The sequence below is a fragment of the Myzus persicae genome, unplaced genomic scaffold (genome assembly GCF_001856785.1).
Source record: "Myzus persicae strain clone G006 unplaced genomic scaffold, MPER_G0061.0, whole genome shotgun sequence".
Lineage (NCBI taxonomy): Eukaryota > Metazoa > Arthropoda > Insecta > Hemiptera > Aphididae > Myzus > Myzus persicae.
In genome coordinates this window covers 624,995-651,743 of record NW_019104344.1, presented here as the reverse complement: position 1 = coordinate 651,743, position 26,749 = coordinate 624,995, and the positions used below count along the sequence as shown (strand labels likewise).

The following is a 26,749-nucleotide window of genomic DNA, read 5'->3' as shown; positions in this document are numbered from 1 at the left end:
AAATGATTTAATCTTAAAATGATATAAGTATAATATAATACACAAATAATTAAGTTTAGAGTATGGATTTTGATGTGATTTTCTTTTTTCTGTCAGTTCAAAACAAAGCTTTGTCAGTTATAAATGTGATTTATGCATAGGCATAGTATAAATGTCAACAATTTTATTTTGTGTTTTTGAATCCTGCACTCTTTTGTTACCCCTTTATACAGTTTTAAGTGATTTATGTACTACTTAATTTAATTTTTTAATTTTTTAATGAATTTGAAATTGAGTAGCTTTGTGTGAATACAAGCCCCAATTACTATCATTCATAATTTTAGTACAATTTATAAATGAGTGAATAATTAATAAAATAATACAGCATTTTTAAAGCTTTACTTTAAAAGCTTTTTCTATAGTTTTTTAGTGCTATAAAATCCATACTCTAGTAATATTACTATCATGATTTGATAATATTTTTACAATATGATACATTTTTATTTTATTTTTGGATAATCATGAATTCATAAGACTAAAGATGTAAAATAGTTTTGAAAATTTAATGTAAATTATATAATTAAAACTAAATGGCGAATAAATCATAACAATAAAATATTTATAAAAGCAAACACATAATATTGTAAGTCAACAGACATCAAACTTACTAAGTAACTAAGTTTAAAATATATCAATATAGGATAGCACAATGTTTAATCAAATATTCAAATGTATATGCACAAAATGCACAACAATTATTTTGTTCATGGAAAAATCTTTAATTTAAATTTATAAGTAATAAATGCATATACAAACAAAAACAAATATTTTCTTCGGTTTTTTTTCTAAACAGTGAATAAACTAACAGCATTTTCTGACAAACCAGCCAACATTCGTCTACCACTATTCATCATACCAGTTAAGGGGCACAAATCCAAAAAGTTTTCTTTAACATGGAAATTGTGAGTATTGTTTCCTTGATTGACATTGAACACTTTGATTGTTTTGGATCTTTCATCAAAACTACACGCTAGTGTGTCTTCGTACGATGCACCGGTGGTTGGCACCAAACATGAGCGGGACAATTGAGTAGCCTTATCTCCGCCTGAAAGAATTAGAAACATATTTAAAAATATTTAAGACAAACACAATTAAATAATTATTACTTAGAGGTACAATAATACTTCATAAAATATTGTCATGACTAACCATAAAAAGTGACAACTGGAGTAATTACAGGCCCTTCTGTATTGTGATCTGCAATCTTAGACACAATATGTCTGACAGACTTGTTGGGGCCACAGGGTTTGGCAGATGACAGAACGAGATTAGAATTGTAGTCATAAGAAGTATTAGTCCAGAGTCCTTTCAAAGGCAATTCAGTCTCTGTGTAGCGATACAATTCTTTTCCAGGTTCTTGTTCAAACATAGACAAATAGTCCATTCTGGTCTTCATGAAACCACCATGAATGAATGCCCGAGAAGTCGATGGTGGGATGGAAATGAGAGAAACACAACCAAGTTTTCGAGACTGATCAGCATTGAACAATTTCATATATCTACGGTCGATATAGTATAAGGACCCCATTTGACCACCAGCAACCAACATGTTGGTATTGTCACCAGCCCAACAACATGACCATAACGGTTCATTGACTGTAAATTTAAACATAATATAATATACAATTATATTGAGATATATAGCTAAAACAAAATGAATATAATTACCATCAACAGAAGAAATAACCTGATTGCAATTTACATCCATTAGACTGATGCATTTATCCAAACTGACAGAAGCCAAAAGATTATGTTCATAAGGATGGAACGCCATATCACGAATTTGCTTCTTGTGTGCAAAAATACATTCTTTAGAAGCTTCCAGTATTGATCCATTCAATTTTCTGATCACATGTGAATTGAATAATGGAGACTCAGAATGCTGTGACACCACCTGATAATAATTAAATTATTAACAATCATTTAAAAAAAAATTAATTCACTCAAACTAATACTTACCAACATCATACTATATTTATTGTACGCCATAACCCTACAGCCCAAGTTCTTGCACAAATTAATTTTTTTAATACATTGTCGTAATGAAGTAGGACCAGCTGCCTGTTTATTTAATAGATCTGCATCCACCATAGTTTTTAATCTTTTCACTTCGTTATCTAAATAAGTCGCCTTGACTTTCCACTTTTCTGCTTCTAAATGCATTAAATTTTTCTCTCGGTTTTCCTAAGAAAAAACGAAACAAGGACAATAGTTAATATAAATGTAAAATGATTTAATAATCTAAATCAAATAAAAGCTAAATTATTGTTGAGACTATGGTAACTATATTTTATTAATTAATCATACTTTTTCCACTTTAAGTTCAAGAGCAGTTACTTCAGCTGTATCAACTGCTACTAGATTTTTTGCATACAAAACTCTAATATCTTTTACATTTGCTCTTCTGTTACATGTTGGACATCTTTTTGCATCTCTATTACATCCAGTCTAATATACGAGAATATAAAATATATAATATGTGTACAAAAAAAAATCATTGCTGAACTAATAACCTTAATCCATCTTTGTAAACAATTCTCTCCAAAAATATGACCACATTTCAAACAAGCAGGTCTATGCAAACCGGTATTAGTCAAAGTATCTAAACATATTGAACAAGAAAACGCTTCATCGTCCGCCTTTGAATTTTCTAGGAATTAAATGAAATAAAAATAAATATGCATACAACCCTATATTAATTATTTAATAATCTAAATATTAAGAAAATGTGTGTATTTTACCGTCTTCAAGAGTATCATAGGCTCGTTTTAAAGATGTTGCTGAAGTTGTTGCTGGGCATCTAGTTGGAGATGTGGCGCGAGATCCCACTGGAGATGTAGCCCGAGATCCAACTGGAGATCCAACTACAGATGATTCTGGAGATGTTTCTGGAGATGTTGCTAGAGAATCCATTGGAGATTCTATAGGAAATCCTACTGGGGATCCTGCTGGAGGATCTATAGGAAATCCTATTAAAGATTCTTCAGAAGAGTCATTTGAAGATTCTGAAAATCTTCCTGGTCTTGGAGTTGTTCGATTAATTGACATCATGATTGCACTTGATGAACGAGAATCCTGAATAAAAATTAATGATTTGTTATGATGATTAACTTACAATAAATACTAAGGTAATATTGTAATAATAAAAGTTGAGTCTTATGATGAAAGAAAAGTTAAAAATTCTTGATTCTTTGAAATTTAATATAAAAAAATATATACTAACATCTTCAATAACAAAAAATGTACCTACCTATTTCTCATCCATATTATTTTTTAAACTAAATTGATGACATTTTAATAGCTTAAGTATGTAAATATAAAACTACATTTAATATAACTATACAACATAAAAGATACACTAACTTCATCATCTTCATAAGCATCATAATCTTCATAATCTTCATCAGCTGCATCAGATACTGAATCTTCTGCATCTAAATCTACAGTTGGAATATTGACCAAATTTAGTGGAATCGCAGGTGGTACTGGAGGTATTGGTTCTGGTGGAGGATTAAACCGTGAAGTAATTCTTAGACCAGCAGCCAAAATATCTGGTACATCTGGTACATACGACGATTGTAATAATTACAGTAATAATTAAAATATAACTATTCTTACCATTTAAAATATCTATATTATCTCTTGCAAAAAAAGCACTATACAAATTTTCTACTTCCATAATGTCCTCATTATTTTCCCATGCTCTTGGTGGACTACCCATAATTTTATCTCTGTAAATCATATAAAAAACATAAGTTTATAAATATTTAAAAGTTGAATTACATAATTGTATTCAACCCTAGAAAGCTAACTTTTTGTTGATTTGACGAACAATAATAAACATTGAGAATAGGTAGTTATCTAAGAATATTATTTACTTTTGTTTTAAAAATTATAGGATGCAATATTGATTCATAAGAATTTTGTAATATTAAAAAAATTGCTAAATAATATTAACTATTTTGTTTAATTTTTATCATGTACATTGATGTGGTATTGCAACACTTTGTTTCAATTAGTTAATTTGTATTTACAATTTGGTTTCATAAATCAAAAAATAACTAAATATCAACACATTTTTATTTTTCAAGAAAATTGAAAAAATAATAATAATAGTAAGTAACTGGGTATAATTATAATTTATAATGTATCAATAAAAATGTATTAATTCTTATAAGAGGAAGAGTAAATGATACTTTTGAACCCTAGTAAAATGTAGGGGCTGTAGGGATGCCCCCCTACAATAAAGCCATTGTTTTTATGCATTATGGACCGAAAAAAATTGAGCCACCCAATCGAATATTTTCCGCCTACGTGCCTGCCCCTACGGCCCCCACGCCACCTCTAAAGTTTCCGATACTTTCCTACGATAATATACTGCATAGCAGTGGCCCTCAAACTTGTTTGTGTTTATTGAACACATATTTTATAAAGAAAACTCTACAGATCCCCAAACATTTTTTAATTCTGATAAAAATGTTGCATAAAATATTTGCTTTGTTCTTTAGTAATCTGTATAATATATATTATCCTTCAACCAATTCGCATCTTTTTTTATTACAAAACAAAATATACGGGTTATTATTAATAGAAATAAACATGATAAACTAAATATTACTTTATTTTAGTTTAATTCAGATAATATGTCCAGGGACTAGGGAGCCCTCCCCCCACATTACTATCGCAGACCGCGGCAGTCCACAGTATTACGAGGCCTTAGAGCAATACAGAGTACAGTTTAAAAACCTCTGTAGTACACTACTACACTAGTACACGAAATTCTACATTCAGACTGAATAAGATCAAAATAGAAGCCAGTAAGTACTACTCTGAGTATAACAGTTTATATAGGGAATAGGGATAATATGATTACACAGTTGTGAGTTGTATCATAATTGCTCTGTGGTAAACACATAACATAAAATAATATTTTATCATTTAATATTTATTTAGTCAAACACTTGCGGGCATTGGTTACTATTACACTAGTCACTAGGTGTTATTTACTAAGTTAAAAATAAATATAATAATGATTATACGTAAATATGTAATACAATTAAATATTAATTACAATCTGCTAACGTTTCATCTAAAAATACAAATGTTGTTTCAAACCAATCATACAACAGTATACTGCTATAATACAGTTCAATTCTAATATATAAATAATATACAATAGGTATTATCACATAGGTATTTTAGTCTAAAATAAATTAAATATTTTGTTTTTATATAACACATTTACGACTGTACAGCCTGCTTGTCACGGAATTTCGGCGGCAGCAGAGCAAAATGCAAATGTGAAATACAATGAGATAGGGGTACCTACATTTTTGTAATTTTTCTTACAATATTTACAGGGTGGAAAAACCACCAAGGCGAGATCTATCTCCTAACCTCCCCTCCTCCTGTAATTGTACAGCCATAGTTGTTCATACAACAAGTCCGATATACAAGACAACACACAATTTATTTTTAATATTATAAACGTATGGTGACGGTTTTCTTTTGTGCCCTTTTTTGAAAAGTTTCATTTCAAGAAAAATAAAATCGATTTTTTTGAAATGCAAAAACAGTTATTTTCAACATTTTGCAAATGAAAGATAATCCAAATGACTTTAGTTATTCTGTGGTAATAACTTTATTCCGCTATATTTATTATTAGCTTTTTACATAACCTACACAATGAATTATCATCGGAATTATCTACATCATGAATCACGGCTTTGACTATCTTATGCTAATTTAATAAACTTATGGAAACCATGCTATGGTACATCAGTACTGACTTATGATAGTTGATAATATATCTTAACCTAACAGCTAATAATAAATTATTACTCTTCAACATAATAAATGTTTATCAGGCATTGGTAAGAGCATATATTTAGGGAAATTTATATTTTTGGGGGCCATATTATTATTAGCTTACACTGCACCCAAAGTCGAAGCACAACTATGATCATTATTTATTAGTGTTACCTACTTATTAAATGTACACATGTAATAAGGGGTTATAAAAAAAAAATTGGTTATACTTTTCTATTTAAGACAACGTAATTTAATTTTATTGCTGGCTTAGACAAAGGTGGTGCCCAAGCATCCATAGCTGAATCCACACCCGTCTTGAAGTCAAACATTTATTTTTTTCCTACATAATTTTAACATAATGGGAAAAAAAATGGAAATTCAAAATAAATACTGACAAATCAGTGCAAGTTACTTTCACGTTAAAACAATCTCCCCGAGAGTGCCCTCAATTAATCATGAACAACGTCCCCATCCCTGTCCGAACCGAAATAAAGTACTTAGGCATAACACTCGATAAAAGACTTACCTGGGGCCTCCACCTAAAAGAAAAAAGAAAATCAGCGAACAATTGACTTCATCTCCTCTGTACACTCATCAACTCCAAAATATCACTCCAAAACAAACTTATTATATATAAGTCAATCATAAGACCAGCCTGTTCTTATGGAATAGCAATCTGGGGCCCAGCCAAGCCTCAAACATCAGGCCAATTCAGGCTTTTCAATCAATTGCGCTAAGGTTAGTAACCAAAGCCCCCTGGTACGTTTCAAACTCTACCTTACACAATGACTTAAAAATATTAACTACAACTGAACAAGCCAAAACAATGCAAGTATAAACGTTTCCACCAAAATTTAAGCACTCATTTAACAATACTTTGATATCACACATGTCCTCCCTCACCCTCCCAAAAAACCCACCACACAGACTAAAGCGAAAATGGTGTAGAGACCTTTTAAATTAGTAAAGGAGGTGTTACCATTGGGTTTCTTCCTCATCACGTTATTCAAGCTACTTTATTCTATTTTTTTTTTTAATCATATTTGTTTATTGTAATTATTGTGTACAGATTGTAAATTGTCTTTCTTAATAAAAAATAACAAAAAAAAATTTTTTTTAACTATATACAGGGTGATTTATTAAGCATGTTTACCCTCTTCTACTTTTTCAATATTGCAGTTATTCAAAATATAATTTTTGAATTTATTTATACTATTTAAGGAGTCCAGCGGAGTTACAAACTTCTGTTATTCAAATGATAACCTTTCTACCCAAAAATATTTAGAAAAAAATTTTTCTGAAAATTTTAGTTTTCAAAAAAAAAAAATTGTTTTAGATAGAGAACAGGTCATGTTCTTAATGTGCGCTAGTATATTAAACATAATAAGTATATGGCGATAGATTTGGAAAATATAAGGTCTATGATAATTTGGAAATATTAGTAATTACTTGTGTGTATTAATCAATCAATAAATATAATTCAAAGAAATGGTGCAATCAGTGGTGTCTATGAAACTTTTATTTTGCATATTTTTGCATTTTTGACATTTTTAATTTTTTAGGTCATTTTTTCGCATTTGTAGGTCATATTTTGCTTTTTTAGTTCATTTTCTAGTATTTTCAATCAAATTCCGTCAATTGACTTGTTTGAAAACATTTTTATTTTATTTTACACGGGCTGTATATATTATGTCAAATTTATATTTTATTAAATAATATTTTACACAAGTCACACGCTATATACGGGTTAGGTAAAGTTCACAATTCGATAAAATAAAGCAATTGCTAGACAATTAGATAACTTAGATAAGTTATTGTGGCATATCATATATCAGTCACGAATTTCATGGTTTTTATGCGATATGCTCCTATTACGTCTGTAGATGTTGAAAGGAGTTTTTCGGCATTTAAAAATTTGTTGACAGACAATCGGCAGTCATTTTTATTTGAGAACATCAAATGAGCACTTGTTGTCCAATGCAACAGTAAAGGTATACTTGGAAATAAATATCTTTAAGTTTGTTTCATTATTTTAATAAATAAATAAAATGTATGCAAACAAATTTTTTTTAAATATGTTTCAGGTGAATAGCATTTAACTCAATGCAAATGTAAATTCAAATTCAATCAACATTTTTATTTTATTAAATGGTTTTTAAACACTTTTTGTACTAATGTTTAATATCTTGTATCTAATATTAATATAAATATAAAAATGTTATACTATAATTTTTGGCATTTTATATTCCTTTTTTTTTTGCATTTTAAGTGCATATTTTATTGCTTATTGCAAAAGATTTTTTAGTGCATTAAATTCACAGCCCTAATAATCATATATAAGCCGGTAGGGGGCTCAACCCTCCACCTTTAGGGACAACTAGAGCTTACATTTTAGGAGGGATATATGCACCAAATACAATTCTGAAATCCATTATTTTTCATCTAGAGTGCTAAGCCCTTTCCACTAGTTGCGCGTAAGCATATACGTATGTTTACTGCAGACTGCTTTATTGCCATCATTCGATTATGAAAAATAATATGAAGAAAACAAAATATATATTCCTATAGACTAGATAATTGTAATCAGATAGTTGGGTATGCAGCCAAAGATTAATAGTAAAATCTGACAATACGATTTCTTAGCTATATGATTACCGCAACTTATTACGATAAATCAAATAACAAATTTTAAAAAAAAGATTTGGGGTGAAAACTAGCATACTAAATATTGATCCAAATATTAAAGTAATTTTATATTTTTTAAAACCATTTTTAAGGACTATTATCTTTAATACACACATTTTAAAAACTGAAAACCTAATTGTTCATTTTCTAAAAAAATTTCTATAAATAATTTATACTGAAAAGGGGTGATCTTTGTTTATAAAACAAAAGTTTGAATTGCTACATAAAACTTTTTAAGTACTACAAAAAGTTTCAAGAATTTGATAATGTGGTCTAAAAAGATATTTAAAAATGTCAAGAATCAGAATTATAATAAATTCATTACTAAACATTTCCAACATAAGCACCTACTGTACTTCAAAAACAAAATGTGGAAAAAACTGATGAAAGCACGTTGCGGTTCATGCATGTGCAGTTTTGTGGCTGTAGTTGGTGAGCAACAAACTAATCGCAAATCAAAGTGGTCCTACCATTTCGACACTGTGCAGTTTTTTCCAAACTTATAGAGAATTGAGTAAAGATTAAAGGAGCAGAGTAAAAAACAATCATAGTTATAATTAAATAAATAAAAAAAGTATACAAATATAATAAATGAAGACTCTTTAAGCCAATAACCATTATGATTGAAGCAAATTGAAAAAAGAAAAAATTAAAAATATTATAGATCCCTATACTGAATACTAAAAAAATGCTATATTATTTTAAGGTAGAATATATAGTTAGGAATGCAGGACATACCTTCACCATGGATTTTTTTCAATTAGATAACTACTATATTATTATTATTGTGAAGCATTTATTAGGTAAGACACCACACAATGATTCGCATAGAATATTAGTTCAGATAAACCTGGCATTCAAATAAACAATTATTAGGTAGCAAAAAAAAAAAAAAATGTTGATTGTGTTTAAAGCCATGCTTAAGAGAATTAATTTTTTACATAAGTAGACGCGTTGTTTCCAAAAGTCCAAATCAGTACTGTATATCAATTGGAAACCATGTCTACATAGTCGGTAATATTTGAATAGGTTATAATTCTAACACCACACAACACAGAATACCAACATCATGACAGACCTCTCCACCCAATTTTTGTATAACTGTAGAAGTATTTATTTTAGTTTATGATAAAATGTAGTTAACTCACACTTAGATGGGTGCAACATAGAATTGTATTTAAAATTGTAACGCCTAACAGGGAAAACTGTAGGAAAACTTCAAAAGTAATTAAAATACTCTGCCAATGGGCGAGTGGGGTCGAGGGTCGAGTGAGGGGGCGAGTTGAGAGGTCATGTGATCGCGCCCAAAATGGCGGCTCAACGTCTAGGGACATCATTTTGGTTATTTCGGTACCGAAACTACAAATGTCTGCGTTGCATAGCTGATCGCAAGCCCACCAATTTATAATGATATACTTACATCTGAGAACTTTATTCCCGAAGTAGAAGCGGAGATGGAACCACTACTGATCACCACCTGGAACCACGGAAAATGGAGATCACGTTTTTAAGCAACAGATAATACCACTGCTTGTCCAGAGTCCGGACGCTTACTACGAATGTGCTAAGTAGTTGTTCAGCAGGAGTTGGCAGGATGCGGGTGGAGGCAAAAAAAGTAATAAAAATGTAAAGATAAACGCCTCAACTCAGACACTCATCGAACAGTAGTCAAACGCTATTGAGTGTTGACTCCCTAGTGGCGCTAGCCAGACGCTATTGGAGTTTGTAGTCCCGAATCCCGATCGATGTTCAAAACTTCAAAACAAAATAGTAAATACAAATATAATAATATAACGTTGTTGATAGTGAAAATGAGAAACGAGCATTGCGCAGACGCCGGAGAAGATTGTCAGGGTGCCCAGACGAAAATATAAACAAAAATAATAATATTATTACACATTTACACGGCGACCCCGGGTCGATACACTCCAAACTCTGTGGTGGCGGCACTGATCGAACGATGTTACCCACACCGTTCGGTCATCCTGAAAAATATGGTCGACGCGCCCCGTCCGGCCTGTGAATTATATTTTGTGGTCGGGTCCACTAACATTTTGATAAGGATAAGAAGCACATGCACTAATTGTCAGCGAATTTTGTTTTGTAAGTTAAAAGTTTTACAGTAATTTGGAGTCTTTTTTTTATTTCGCTCAAACAAATTTAATTCGACTATTACCAAGATGATGTCCCAGAGTGGTGCTCCGATTTTAGTGTTGAATGCCAACACAAAAAGGAAGTTTGGACATAAAGTTCAATTGGAGAACATTGCCGCAGGTAAATAATTTCATTGTCATCTTTTTATATTGATACATGCAAATGTTATTAAATCCATGTTATTTTAATATAATAATATAATAATATACCTAACATGTAATTATTTTATAAATATGACTGTTGAAATTGAAATATTTACATAAAAAAATTATCTGAGTTAATGACTCATTAAAATATGCTTAGTTGTAGTGAACCTAAGAAAAAGTGTGTGTACATTTAATATTTATTAGATAATGCATAGAATATGTCATATTATAAATGATATTTTTTGACCTGTTTATACTTTATATATGGTCAGTATCAAACTTCCAACATTATCAACACTATTCAATGAAATTAAACTTACCTACATATTATATATTGTACAAAAAACATATTTATAATATTTTCAGCGTGAATTTAAAGTTTTTGAACCTTAAATTTTACTATTTATTTTAACTATATAGCTTTGTTGAGAGGGCAACGGGAAACAGCTGCGCTATATAACAGCCCTGATGCACAACATTTTAATCTGTTAAAAGAATTGATTGTTGTCAGATCAACCTATCAGTTAAACATATATATATAAAAGTTATATTTATGCTCCATAACTGTATCACCCATGTTTTTATAATATATCAAGTCTTATATTACGTGCTATATATGGAGCATCTAATATGATTTTTGCATTTTTCTAATGTTGGACATTTACATTAGGTACATTTTACATTCTACCAAAATGTATTTTAAATATAAACACATGTAATAACAAAACTCATAATTAATATATTATAATAGGTAGACGGTAGCTATTACCTATAGGTACTTAATATACATCATTTTGATAATTTATGAATACATGAGATTTATATATTTCTTTAAATGGGTGCTTTTGTACTGTTAGCTTATAATTTCAATTATGATATTTAACAAGTTTAAAAATGTGAGTGACTAATTCACAAGAATGTTTAAACCCTAACCTAGCCTTTGAATTATTAGTTAATATTGAATTTAGTTTTTAATATTAAAAAATACTACCTAAGAACCATAATTTATTTCAAATGTGCATGCTATCACCTATTTTATAATTAGTTAATCTTGTGTCAGTAAGTTAAAGTTCTTAGTTATTTTATTAAATTATCAAAAAAATCAATTTTTATTTCAGGCAAAGCAATTGCTGATGTTGTACGTACATGCATTGGACCCAGAGCTATGCTTAAAATGTTGATGGACCCAATGGGTGGAATTGTAATGACAAATGATGGAAATGCTATTTTACGAGAAATTACTGTTCAACATCCTGCTGCTAAATCATTTATTGAGATTGCTCGCACTCAAGATGAAGAAGTTGGGGACGGTACAACATCAGTAGTAGTACTTGCAGGTGAAATTCTTGGTGTTGCAGAACAATTTTTAGAACAAAAACTTCATCCCACTGTTATAATCAGAGCTTATCGACAAGCTTTAGAAGACATGTTGGACTTCTTAGATAGGGAATATAGTACGCCATTATCTTTGGATGATGAGCCTAAATTAATTGAAGTAATTAAATCCTGCGTTGGAACCAAGTTCATTGGTCGCTGGTCAGATTTGGCATGTAGTATTGCTTTAAGTGCTGTTAAGACAGTGAGTATTAGAGATGAAGGTCGTACTGAAATTGATATCAAGAGGTATGCAAAGGTTGAAAAAGTACCAGGTGGAGCTATTGAAGATTCTCAGGTTTTAAATGGTATTATGTTGAACAAAGATGTCACACATCCAAAAATGAGAAGGTTTATAAAAAATCCCAGGATAGTTCTTTTGGATTGTTCTTTGGAATTCAAAAAAGGGGAAAGCCAAACAGAAGTCGAAATTGTCAAAGAAACTGACTTTACACGGTTATTGCAGATTGAAGAAGAATATATTCAACAAATATGTTCTGATATTATAGCACTAAAACCAGACCTGGTTTGTACAGAAAAGGGAGTTTCTGATTTGGCACAGCATTTCTTGTTAAAGGCTAACATTTCAGTGTTGAGACGTTTAAGAAAATCTGACAATAATCGTGTTGCAAGAGCTTGTAACGCTACTATTGTTACACGCACAGATGAATTACGGGAGAGCCATGTTGGAACTGGTGCTGGTCAATTTGAAATTAAAAAGATAGGCGATGAATATTTTACTTTCATTACTGAATGTGTTAATCCAAAGGCTTGCACTATTTTGCTTAGGGGACCAAGCAAGGACATATTGAATGAAGTTGAACGAAATTTACAAGATGCTTTACACGTAGCCAAAAATATAATGCTAAACCCTAAATTAGTATCAGGCGGTGGCTCTATAGAAATGGCTATATCACAGTCATTAGTTAAAAAAAGTGCTGAAATTGCCGGTGTGACTCAATGGCCATACAAAGCAGTTGCCCAGGCATTGGAAGTTATTCCACGTACACTTTTGCAAAACTGTGGTGTCAGCACAATAAGAACAATGACATCTTTAAGAGCAAAACATGCAGTAAGCGGTAATGCGAGTTGGGGAATAAATGGTGAGACAGGTGAAATGGCTGATATGAAAGACCTCAAGGTTTGGGAACCAATTGTTGTGAAATCTCAAGTATACAAAACTGCGATTGAAACTGCTATATTGTTGGTGCGTATTGATGATATTGTGTCAGGTACAAAGAAGAGGGGTGATGATGGACAACCAAAAGCATCTGCTCAACCTACTGAAGAGTCCATGAAAGAATAATTTTTAATTTACTTATAGTTTTTTATTATAATTATTACTCACAAATTCCTAAAATATAATCTAAATAAACACTATTAATATTATTAATATTTTGATGTCAAGTTTTTTGACAGGCTTAACAAATTCTGCTATTAAACTTTTTTTTTATTTAATAAAAATAATTTTTACTATTTGCGTATTATTTCTGAACTTTTTTCCCATCATTAGGTAATTATTAGTTTCTAATATAAGAAATATAACAAGCATAATATATTAGAGTTTATTTTCGACAGTGAATTATAAGAATAATACATTGTAGGATGAAGCTCATGCTGCTTGTGTTTCATTAAAACTTATCAAATACACAACTAATATTAAAATAATTTCAGTCAACTTTTTTTGGGACTCCACAGACAAAAAATGATTCATAGGTACCTCATTCCTATGAACATATATTACTGGCAAATGCATTATTTTACAAATCTGATTACTAAATGTTGACACAAGACACGAAAAAGGTTGCCACTCCTGATATAGTTGTAAGTCTTACTATAACAAATTCAAATATTGCTCATAGATAGGTATACTAGAAAGGATATATAAAAACCGATGTACATTTTTATGTATATGAACAACTACTCGAGTGTTACATTTTAAGTTTTTATTCATAAAAAAGTAAAAGATATATAACTCCTACATCACCCCTGGTGTATACACAACTGATCAACTAGTGAAAAACTATAATAAAGTAATAAACATGATCTTTCGCTGTGTACAAACTACAAGTACAATTAATAAATTTAATTACAGATTTATACTTGGTAAATTTTTCCTCTCAAAATCTATCCTCTTCCCCAAATTAAATCTCCACAAACTTTTTAAACTATTCCAGAACATACTGTATACAAATTCATTAAAACAATCAAATAAAGCAAAACAACATTTTTTGACTATTTACAAGTCAAATATTTGACTTATAAATTAAAATAATTGCTAAAACAGCTATACAATCTTACACAGTTGCATCTGTTCGCTGTTATGTACTAAGTCTTAGAGTGACTAGCCAGTAACAGCCTCACAGAAAATGTACTTAAAACAATTTCTTACACCCCCCCCCCCCCCCAAAAAAAAAAAAAAAGGATTGAAAAGATCCTACATACAGAGTAATCCTATTTGATTTTACTTATCTCTAGGAGTGTTGTCAATGGACAGCTTTCCCAAATCAAGTTTTCTTATTCTGCGTAATACACTAATAACTTTTTCTTCAAATATCGTTGATTTTCATTCCTATAATTAGTAGTATTTAGTAATTTTTAGATCATATAAATTCTCTAAATCAAGTATAAAACTAAAATACAATCTTAATATTAATTTTTATAATTTGAACATTATGAACCCACAGTACCTAATACAATTTATTTATTGAAACTTATTATTTAAAGTCAAATTCGACTATACGTATCCCATACCTAATAGTTTTCTTTGACTATTATTTTTAATCTTTGTTACGACTTACGAAGTACGGACATATTGACATAATAATAATATGGTACATGATTGCAACATGAAAATATACAAAGTAAATCACCAAGCATTCTCATCCCCAATTTTTCCTTTAATAGGTAATGAATTTATTGAAATTCTGATTTCTGGAACTAAATATACCTTCCTACTCAAATAAACTGTAAAACCATATTTTCATATTCTTGAATTTGTTTGTAATACTTGCAGAGGAGTGTCCTATAATGAGACCTCTCTTTTTTAATGTAAATTATTAAATTTATAATTTTTTTGAAAATTTTAATGTAGGTACCCACTTCAAAACTCAAACGAGTAGTTTTGTAGTTATTAAAATTTTTATAGGTACTAAGGCTAATGCTATAGGTAGGTTTATTGAATCTAGTATTTAGTATACTTGGACCGTTAATTATGCAAATTATAAATGTTGAGGGATTACCTAATGTCCTAATATTATTTATTAAAATGTTCAAATCACCATATAGTGTTCATTGTCGTTATATCTTTCAAATCTGATTTCATTGATGTATGAAACTAATAATTGTCTATTATCCTTAGTACAAATAGGTAAATACCTGAAAGACAACTCTATTGGATTATAATTCAAAATGTTCTAAGTAATATTATTATTAATTTAAAATACCTATATAGATATAGAGGAGGTATAATCTTTCAAAAAACGTAAGTTGGTATCTTCACACGACACTCCTCAAGTATAAAACCAAAAATCTCAATAAATTGGCTACATTTAAAAATCCCAAAAATTAGATTTTGAAAAATTTGCAATTTTGCATTATTGAAGAAAAGATTGAATGGTCATACTTGCGAGTGAATCATCCCAAATATTAAGTTTTGACCTACGGGCTAGGAATCTACTCTAGGAGTTCCCCAAAATATTTATAAACGTCGTACCGTTGATTTTATAACCTAACGTACAGACCTATACCTAGGAATTTTTTTTTAATAATTTTTCGTATCACTATCAAGTGCATATAAGTATTCAACATTTAATAAAACCATAACATAAGTAAACTATTTAAACACGATAAAATAAAATAAGATAAGCAAAAATATAGTTACACTGAAATAATTTAATGGTGTTTCTATAGTATACCTAAATTATAAATCATGGTGGTTGAGTACTTTTTGCGTAAGACATTATTGGTGGATACGTGAATTAATTTATATCGTTTCGGCCCAAATGAAGGCCACAATGCCACATTAATGTTCCTTAGTTCGTACCTACCGTTTTCGATATCTTCTGCAGTGCAATTGTCAGTAAGTTGTGGGGAGACATAATATTTCTACGAATTACGACACATTGTACCTTTACTATTGCCTATACGGCTATACCACATGGAGGAATATAATAATACATATTATAGTGTTCTATAACTTCTATGCAGCTACAATACTGTAGGCAGTGGTGACTCAAGGGGGGGGGGGCATGCCTCTCCCAGAAATCAAAAAGAAAAAAAACAGTCGAATTTAAATACATATAATATTATTAAGGTTTATAATTTAATATTATATTAGTGTACTCGATATCGTGTAAATGTAAAATCTCGTCAGTCGTTACCTATCTTATGTTTCCGCGTTGTGCACTATAAAAAAAGTAATATATTATAGTAAGCCAGTTCGTAAAAGATACGTAGTGTTTCCGATAGGGACTGTTTCATCGACACATATCTATAGATATACATCATTTTACTATGATTTCAAATAGCAATAATATTGTTATAATATTATTGTAGTTACTAGCTGGGTGGAAAGGTAGATGAATATAGGTATAGTAGGCAAAATATACTAAATACTGTGATTAACGATAAAAAAAACTATAATGAGAAAACGAACGACTGAACATATATAGTAGCCAGTTGGTATTATTAATAGTAATTAAATAACAATTAATATAATGATGGGTCATTATAATAGTGAATCGTTGCCACAAGCATCTCGAGTGAAATTCGAAATCATTCAAAGGTTATCGTCAATTGTAACCCGAAATGTAATTCAACCGTTACTGACAACTGACCCCAATATAACTTACCATAGTCGAATGCTCGATTGTAATTTGTAGATAATAGGTAATGTAGTAATGTACTAATGTCAAATGTTGCAATTAATTAAACGCCTATTGGCCTATTATATATTATACTATTATATACTACCTATGATGATTGCTACGGAATAATTTAGTGAGTACTAGAATAATAATACATTTTAGAAAATGTTGCGGGATTTTTCAATAAAGAAAGATGGACAATTTAATGCAACTATGCAAGGTTAGCAATGTGGTATTGGGATCATTAGAGTAACATTATTTATCAATTATTACAAAATAGTACATAGATACATATTGTTTTCCATTTAGCAACTACTGTGAGATCATGAAAAATTGAAAACCCTGTTATTTGAGCTTAAAAAAAATGGCCATTTGGTGTCACCCCGTATCTCCCGGCGAGACGGTCACGTTTCAATGTTTAATAAATACATCTACTATCGAATATTGAATACTCACAGTTTGTAATTGTTTTTTAATTTAATATTCTCGAATTTATCGTCAATAATTATTTATTAATTTATATTTTATAATATTTGTCTATTATTTCATACTGTACTCTGGAGCCTAGACCACAGTGTAATAAAGACTGTGCTCTAAACTAAACACTAAACAGTATCGTCTCACTTTATTGAGTTCGTCTAAATTCGAGATCACATACTTTGTTCTGGCTGTTTTAAATACTGATGAGTTCTGACCGACAGACTGCTGACACATCACACAACTCCGTGTCCACTCCACACATTCTTTAGGTTTCACGCTTCAGCAAGCAAGTTCCAACTTTGGAAATAGGCAGTAGGTTCCATTATATTGAAATTAGGCTTTAGTAAGCAGTACTTTTTTTCATTCAAATTGGTCAATACACCAGGAAATCCATTAAAATATGGCACTGTCTGCTGTTACCGAGCAATAATTAATTAATAATCGTTGAAAGGTACAAAATATACTTAGGTACAAGGTACCAACATATTATTTGACAAACTCTCAAATTGTATTATATTATTCGGGCAGTAGGTAGTTGCTTATTGCTATATATCGATGCAGTAGCTAGGGGGGCTTTAGGGTTTAAGACCCCACCCAAAATATCAAACTTACTATAGCTAGCCGGTAGTACCTTTACGGTATAGGGCTATAGCCTATAGCCCTAGCATTAAAATATTGTAGCCCCCTCCTCCGAAAAAAAATTCTGGCTACGGTACTGTGCTATACTTATTATTCATTACTAATACCCCCCCCCCCCCCCCATCAATAGTTGAGGGGGTCATAGTTTCTCCACTGGATACTATATAGTGTACTGCAGGCCACGAGAGAAAGCATACGGCGGCTGACCAAAACTCGTCTACTCTCAAAATGACAATCTTGAAGCTCAACAATTAAATATTTTTTATCTTGAAATAATAAATGTATTTTTCGTTTTACAGAGGGTGTTTTTGATAGTTGGGTCACGAAATTGGTCCGTTTCCGTTTTGTAGAGGTTCCATCTTAGAGATCTCAATTTCATATATTATTTGAACCAGGATTATCGACATTTTCCGTTATAAGGAGGATTCCGACGAAATGTCGAATAGAGGGATTCCTCTATAGAGGGGGTTTTCTGTATACTATTACGAGTACCGGAGTACGCAAAACGCAACATAAATATACATTAATCATTATAGTACCTAATATTGTCCCTCGGCCGGCCTTAAACCTTAAGTCTAATATGCCGATTTTAAGGATCCTCGCGAAGTCTGGTTTTTGTTTTCTAAAGCAATTTAGATAGTTTCGTCAGCGATGAGAAAAGTCGAGTTCATGATTTAAGGTTTTGTTTTGTTTCCTTTTCCTGTGTTGACGACCACAGAATAAAGATTAGATTGGTGTAACCCGACAAGGCGGCGTTATCCATTTGTGAATTATTGTGATTTACTGATTTGTGACGGACATTTGCCGTTGGTGACCTGCTGTTATCAGAAATCAGAATAGGTCTTGTCGTCGAACAGCTGCTTCGACACCAAAGTCTGTTGGAATGTGGGTCAAGTTGGTAGGCGATAACACACAACAACAAGTCTATTTAATTTTAGGTATCTACTATCTAATATCTATAATAATAAATAATAATAGTAGTAATTATTAATACATATTATAAATTGTAATGACATTACTAAATTTAAAAATAATGGCCGTGGCCCGTGACATGATGACAATAATGTCATTTATATCACGCGTCAACGGGATTGTAATAAACATTAAACAATAATAATCAATAATGACTACCAGTATCCTGTATTTATATCTGTATAATTTTTCATCAAGCCATCAAGGCCGAATGCCCATCGTAATAACATAATAAGTTAATAATGGTGGGGTAAGTTTCGTTCGTATACTTAACAGTTAATACTGTGCATTATTCGTGACGTACAATAATTTGTGAATCAAAAAAATTGCACTTAATTAATACAATTTTGTATTTTCTAGTCCACTGCCACTGTTTGGCTAGTTTAAGAGCAGTTTGAGCTGCCGCTTCCGATGGTGTATATGCTAGGTAGGTAGCTATAGTTAAATCATCCGTTCATCCGGAGATGGAAGGTATTGACGTGGAGTTCACAGACGTGATCCTGACAGTCAATGTGTGGGACCCTCTGGTGACGAAGACCTTAAGGCCTGGTATGGTACATAATATCAAATACTATAGACAATACTATGTGAAAATATTGTTTATTCTGCAAGTGTGGCCAAAGTTTTTTTGATAAATATTTACTCAGAATATAATTTTCCTTTAAGATGCTCTAACTATTGTCAAATGATGTCACTTGGATTTATTAAAGGGAATCTATTTCGAAATAGTCTATAAATTATTGGTCTTTTGGCCTCCCCTTTCCTTTCAGAATTTTCTATCATTTTACTGGCTCTGTTCAAATTAAATCATCATATTATAGCTATCAGATATCAACACACCCTGTTGTTTCAGAAAAGAAAACCGTTTTGAACAATGTTAGTGGCTTGTTCCGTAGAAATCAAATAGGAGCAATACTTGGATGTTCTGGATCTGGAAAGTCAACTCTTATGAATATTTTATCTGGTTACATGTGAGTATGTTATTACCAACTATATTTACTTAACACATAATTATACAAGTTTAATAAAGAATCCTATAAAATTGATAATTTTAAAATGTATTATTTTACAAAAAAATCTTTTGTTTTATATTTTTAAACTGTATAGGTCAAGTGGTTACCAAGGATCTGTAACTTTAAATGGAGCACGGCGAGATTTGCTATCATTTAGGAATGTTTCAAGCTACATCATGCAAGAGGATAGTTTGCAATTGTATTTAACTGTTCAAGAATCTATGGAGATTGCAATGAAACTTAAACATTCTATCACTACATTGGATGTTCAAAAAAGAATCTCAGTGAGCTTCCAAAAATTATTGAAACCTTGTCAATCAATTTTATGAGGCTGCATCATTGAAATAATGCTCTCACTCTTACTCACATAGAATATATTAGAGTAACGATAAAACCTCCCCATATTTCACTCATTTTGATTAAATTATGTATTATAATTGAGATTGCATTACTGATTATAAAAATATAATTAATAACTCAAAGAATAATATCTGTGATTCCTAGGAAATTATTTAAAAATGCTTAGTTATTTATAATTATTAATAACTCCAAAAATAAAATATTAAAGAAAGATTTTTATGAAAAGCAGATAATGTTATTATTTATAATTTTTATAATATCTTCATTTAAATAACAGTAATCACAATGTGTGAATTACGGGGAGAGGTTTTTACTTTTTACAATATACATTATGTTACTAGTGTGTAAATTAGAAAAACAAGTATACTGATAATATTTGGATCTTTCAGATAGACAGTTTACTTCATAATTTACTTTTACATGATAAACGAGACTCATTGGTTTATAATTTATCCGGTGGCGAGTGTAGAAGATTGACCATTGCTTTAGAATTAGTTCGCAGCCCAAAAGTGATGTTTTTTGATGAACCAACAACGTAATATACTTGTATTTGTCCATAGCTTTTCATAAATTATAACCTTTTGATTTATTTTAATATTAAAATTGTTATTTATATTGATCAGAGGTCTGGATATCGTGTCTGCAAATAATGTTGTTAAGATTATGAGAAAATTGGCTGATTCTGGGAAAACCATAATATGCACCATACATCAAGCTTCGGCTTCTCATTTGACACATTTTGACACTGTTTATGTTCTTACACCTTCAGGACAATGCATGTATAATGGCAAATCATCACAAATAATTGATTATTTCTCAGATCTTGGATTTCAATGTCCTGTTTATCACAACCCTGCTGATTATGGTTGGTGGTAATGCCTCTAAAAAAATGTATATGTGTAGAAACACGAATGTATTTAAATATGTTGAATTATTTATTCAGTAATTGAACTGAGTTTGGGTGAATATGGAATCCCCATTAATACAATGATTGAGCTAGCTAAAGAACATAACAAGAATGATCGGCATATAATTGGTAAGCAATTTTAAATCAATATTATTATTACACCATAACATTGAACAAATTTATTATAAATTACATAATATAATGTAATTCATTGTTTATTTATTTCAGACCAAAGTGCTAACTCTGTACCTGTAATTTATAGTCGAGAATATTCTTCAAAATGTTTTCCTGAGCTTTGTATACTTGTACACAGAACTTTACTAACTACTTTTAGAGATCATGTTAGTGATTTATAATAGACTACTAGGTAAATTTATAAATATATATTTTGTTTTCAAGTTTCTAGTTAAAGTAAGACTTTTTGTCCACTTCTTGCTGGGGAGCATGTTTGGAATTGTTTACATAGGACTTGGGCAGAGTGCCATGCACGTTCGTGACAATGCAGTATTACTATTTTTCTGTGTAATGTTTATGGCTTACGTAGCAGCCTTTACAATGTCTATAAAATGTTAGTATTTGTATAAATACATTAAATATTTAAATATCTATACATATATTACTGTATAAATTAAGAGTATGTTACAGTTGCTGTATTGTTTCTGTCTTACACACATACGACAACATTTTGTTCAATAGTTTGAATTGTGTGATGTTAGTTTTGATATAAGAGTGAATTGACCTATTATGAAACTTGTAGGTAAGGACATTATTTGTATTCTCTCGTTGGTTTTTTATGATATTTTAATTTTTAAGTGAGTTATGAGTGTGTAAAGTATTAATATTTTTAAATACTCAATTAATTTAAAAAAAAATTAAAATATTGTTAAAAACAAATGAAAAAACATAAATAAATTTCTTACCTAAAAGTTTGGTAATAGGTCAATTCATCCCAATACCAAAACTAACAGCTAACTATTAAAGCTAGTGAACATTAATTTGCTGTGTGTTATGTGTGTAAGTCGGAGACAACACATACGAGTATGACATCATCTTAATAGAAATAACATTACACAATACACAATGTTATATTTGTATGTATATATGATAAGTTAGTATTTATAATGCAATGTGTGAACATGTTTGTGCTTTATGTTAAATGTTTTAGTTCCATTAGAGTTGTCAGTGATGCGAAAAGAATATTTTAACAGATGGTATTCATTAAGTTCTTATTACATTTCTGTTACAATTGTGGATCTACCAGTACAAGTAAAAACTAAACATATTAAACAATATTTAAAGTTTAAATTAATTAACTAATTATTTCTGATTCTTTGACAGAAATAAACAAATATTGTAAACTACAAAGTGTATTTATTACAGCTCTTATATTTTATTTTTTTCAGATTTTTTGTACCTTTTTGTTTTGTTCGTTAATATACCTGTTATCTGGTCAACCTTTTATACTCTTTAGGATTTCAATGTTTCTGTTGATATTTATTGTAACAGGACTTATGTCACAAGCCATTGGAATGCTTGTCAGTACTCTCTGTAAAGGTTTTGTTGTAAGTTGTGACACCTAAGCTAATATTTGATAAACATAAATACTAAAATAATATACATTTTGTTCTAGATTAATACTGTAATAGTAGCATTGATATTAATGTTTTGGACTACCTATGCAGGTGGCATGATAAGAATATCAGATACCCCTAAAATATATCGATGGCTATATGATGTATCATTTATGAAACATTCTGTGCAAGGCGTACTTCATTCAGTTTATGGTTATGATCGCTCTGTATTGCCTTGTCCAGTTGTAAGTGAATTAATTATATTTTAGGATTTTAAAATTGGATTTGTAATTAGTAGTTAATTAATAAAAAAAAAATCAACAAAATTAATCATAACAATGCAACATGCTTTTACAGAATTTATAAACCAATAGGTACTTATTTTCTAGGTATATAAGAAAATATACATCAACAAGAAAATTTTGTTTAACTTTTGTTCAAAATAAGTTTAGATGGAATTTCATTATATATCTCCCAGAAATGTTATGAAAAATGTAACTTGATACTTGAATATTAAATACTTCATAAAAGTTATTGTGAATCAAACATTTTAACAAAAATGCAACATCAATACAGCCTAGGTTTAGAATATTAAAAATTATAGTGTTCATAATCTTAAAGTTTTTAAAATTTTGCTTGATGCCTGAACCAATTTACAAATCTAGCATAATCACATTTTATTTATTATAGCTTAAAATTGTGCAAATGACATATTATGTCATACAAAGTAAATGACAAAAGACAGAATACTACATTAATGGTATATTGTTGTAATAGTTTGAACTATTTCCGTTAAGTGGTGTAGTAGGTAGTTAATACAAGAATAGCGATTATTATTTCATTCTCTACTTATATGATTTTATATTTTTCTTTTTCTTTCCTTCAAATTATGGGAAGTATAAATAGCTTTCTAACATTCAATACCAAACACTTTCATAGGTTCATAAAAAAATTACTCCCACAGAAATTTGAACGCCCTAATTCCGCATCTAAAGATACATTGAGAACATTTTTTATTTTATATTTGTACATTTTCTATAAATCTGATGGTAAAAAACAACTAAAAATTAATATATTAAAATAAGTGAGCAGGACAAATTATAATATTGTTTAACTATTAAAATAAAGTGTTTTTTTATGTTTGTTTAGATATTTTGTCCATTTGGTTCACCAAAAGTAATGCTTAAAACAATTGATATGGGTGAGAATTTGTACTGGATAAATGTCAGCTTTATCACTAGTATTTATGTTGTATTGAAAGTATGTGCTTTTATCGCCCTTAAGTATAAGTTGTCTTCTACTTGAACCAAAGGCCAATCAAAAGATCTAATGGATTACGAGATACTGAAAATTCAAGATGATTCATTTTCATTTTTTATTTAATTTTTTTTTATTGTTTATTATCACTTTTAATTTATCAATAAGTATACTTAAGAGGATGTCAGCGCAATATTTTTTTTCTCTCTGAGATTCACACTCTATATTGATGAAACTTAAAATCGTTGTTTATAATTTTTGAGGAACCTTAGAGAGTAAAATCATTTATTAAAAAAATTATGGAGGATAATATTTTTAAATGTATGATGTATCAGTGATATATAATATAATTATTGAATTCATATTTGACTTTCAGAATAATAAATAAAAATTTGTAAATTTGAATGATGTTTAAATTGCTTTTATACTATATTTAAACAAATCAATATAGAATTTCCTCAAAAAAATATGTTCTCTATTGATTTTGTAATGGGTAATTTTACTGTAAGATTACACAAAAACATAAAAAAAATTATTCTGCCAAAATGTAGTTTGTCTATGTTGCACATGAGCCAGAGAGACAAAAAAAAATAGTGCTCTGATATTTTCCAACTGTTTTTTTTTTATGCTATGGCTAACAATAAATTTAGCTTAGAATAGACAAGAACCAAAATTTCTTAAACGATACGACCATAATAATGTTAAAATAGCTGACTTATTAACTATTTCAGTTATACTCGACACTCGTATTATAATAATATGTACTTATGTATTATATTATATGGTAGCAATATTTGAAATGTTACTCTATTATGACTTTATATAATGTATTTTAGTGTAATATGTTTATTCATCATAGATTATATCATGTTCATTGTTCACACAAGTATTTTTATTGATTCCTCAACTTACTACTCACAGAAAATACAAAACTTAAGGCATGACTCATGGATTTTCTGTGGCAGTTACTGGTCAGTAAGAAACACTCGTTTAGAGAACGTTGCCTCGGGTACACCACGTAGAGGTTTTTTAAATGTGCCCACACTGACTTTGGTATACTAGTATACTACCTGTTCGAACACTGACGGGTGTTCGCGTCTTAAACTTAGAATTAAATTCACATGATTCGCGAGGACAGAAAAAAGTTTAACTTAAAAAAAATAAATGAAACGCCTCATTGTATTCAAAAAATCAGAAATTAAATAAGTAGTTATATTATTTCATACATCGTTTATTGTTTATTGTTTTTATATTTCAAACGTAAAACGTAATTTTTTTAGAAATACATAAAGATTTATATAAACATAGCTTATGAACAGAACATAGATGATAATTATTAGGTTAAAAAAAATAAATAATAAAAGTTTTTTGTACTCGACTCCATCATAAATGCATTTAATAAAATTAATAATTATGTACGAAAAAATCCATAGTTAAATTTATAATGTATTATAAAAATTCAAAATATTATCGTACTTGTAAAATTGTGAATTATTGTTAGCTGAAACGTTTCAATGCATCCATGTTGGCGTTGAGAGTAAACAAAAACCTAACAATATAATTAGAATAAAGTTATTTCCTTTAATCTTTTATGTCTTGAACCTTTATTTGACCGGTGACCAAATTGTTATAATATGATGGTGATTCCTTAATCTCGATTAAGCTTAACATAAATTTTCTGTAATTGTTTTCTGGACTTTCTTCAGTATTAGTTTCACAGAAGAAGTCAACCGGATTATCAGATTTTAAGTCTGCAAATGAAATTGTTAATAGATCTTTTGATTGATTGCATTAAATTGTTCTACCACAAATCGTATGTATATAATGTATATAAAGAGAAATTTGTGCAGCAAACCAGACGAAATTTTACTCTACACAAAGCGATTGTACTTTATTTTAAATACAAATTCAAAATATTAGATGTTTCAATAATTTTAATCCAAACAATAATATTTAACCTTTCCAATTATGATAAATCTTAACTACCAATACAAATCCTGGATGGCTGCCTTAATCTGTCGATAACGTAAGCCTAGGCTAACATCTCACACCAAAAATACTCTTTTATTTAATATAAATACGTAATCAAAATTGCAACAGAATTCTATTATCGTATACATATTTTACGATCAGGCATTCATTCACTGTTTTACATTGAATATACTCTAAATTGTTATTATTATAGAATATTTTAAATCAATTTTAATTCTTAAAAAGTTAAAACAGACATTGGTAATACATACTTGAGTTTATAAACTTTAAGTATCTAACTGCTAGACCTATAAAAATAAACTACATTGTGACAATTTCCGATTGATTTTGGTATATCTTAAAATGTACTTTCTTCATTTAAGTCAGTTACTCTTTACATTAAATATTCAATAGATTCAACAATTCATTCATCAGACTAAACATTTTGATTTGATATTCTTATTTATTTAAAACCTACAAAGTTGATCTTACTTATATGGCT

General features: G+C 29.7%; 3 protein-coding genes across 5 annotated transcripts; 2 read left to right on the top strand and 1 right to left on the bottom strand.

The window, feature by feature from the left end:
* Positions 1-128: 128 nt before the first annotated feature.
* On the bottom strand, positions 129-10,337 carry LOC111041344 (E3 ubiquitin-protein ligase RFWD3-like). 3 transcript variants are annotated; one of them, XM_022325585.1, is made up of 11 exons: positions 10,090-10,337; positions 9,956-10,012; positions 3,658-3,770; positions 3,403-3,599; positions 2,781-3,114; positions 2,553-2,689; positions 2,347-2,487; positions 1,999-2,223; positions 1,708-1,933; positions 1,189-1,635; positions 129-1,084 (listed from the first exon to the last, which is right to left on the bottom strand). In XM_022325585.1, exons 3-11 carry the CDS (start codon positions 3,758-3,760, stop codon positions 825-827), a joined length of 2,070 nt encoding a protein of 689 aa, XP_022181277.1. In that variant the 5' UTR covers positions 3,761-3,770; positions 9,956-10,012; positions 10,090-10,337; the 3' UTR covers positions 129-824. The 3 variants fall into 3 exon arrangements, with proteins under 3 accessions (XP_022181277.1, XP_022181276.1, XP_022181275.1); XM_022325584.1 differs by having other exon boundaries at positions 9,956-10,336; XM_022325583.1 differs by lacking the exons at positions 9,956-10,012; positions 10,090-10,337 and having other exon boundaries at positions 3,658-3,781.
* A 230-nt stretch (positions 10,338-10,567) lies between these two features.
* Positions 10,568-13,589, top strand: LOC111041345 (T-complex protein 1 subunit gamma-like). The gene is made up of 2 exons (XM_022325586.1): positions 10,568-10,809; positions 11,954-13,589. Exons 1-2 carry the CDS (start codon positions 10,716-10,718, stop codon positions 13,513-13,515), a joined length of 1,656 nt encoding a protein of 551 aa, XP_022181278.1. The 5' UTR covers positions 10,568-10,715; the 3' UTR covers positions 13,516-13,589.
* Positions 13,590-19,129: 5,540 nt separating this feature from the next.
* Positions 19,130-25,162, top strand: LOC111041350 (ATP-binding cassette sub-family G member 1-like). Its single transcript, XM_022325593.1, has 13 exons — positions 19,130-19,418; positions 19,529-19,717; positions 20,022-20,139; positions 20,276-20,465; positions 20,931-21,076; positions 21,165-21,406; positions 21,485-21,577; positions 21,677-21,789; positions 21,848-22,016; positions 22,614-22,714; positions 22,852-23,010; positions 23,079-23,264; positions 24,169-25,162. Exons 2-13 carry the CDS (start codon positions 19,633-19,635, stop codon positions 24,322-24,324), a joined length of 1,758 nt encoding a protein of 585 aa, XP_022181285.1. The 5' UTR covers positions 19,130-19,418; positions 19,529-19,632; the 3' UTR covers positions 24,325-25,162.
* The last annotated feature ends 1,587 nt before the right edge of the window (positions 25,163-26,749 follow it).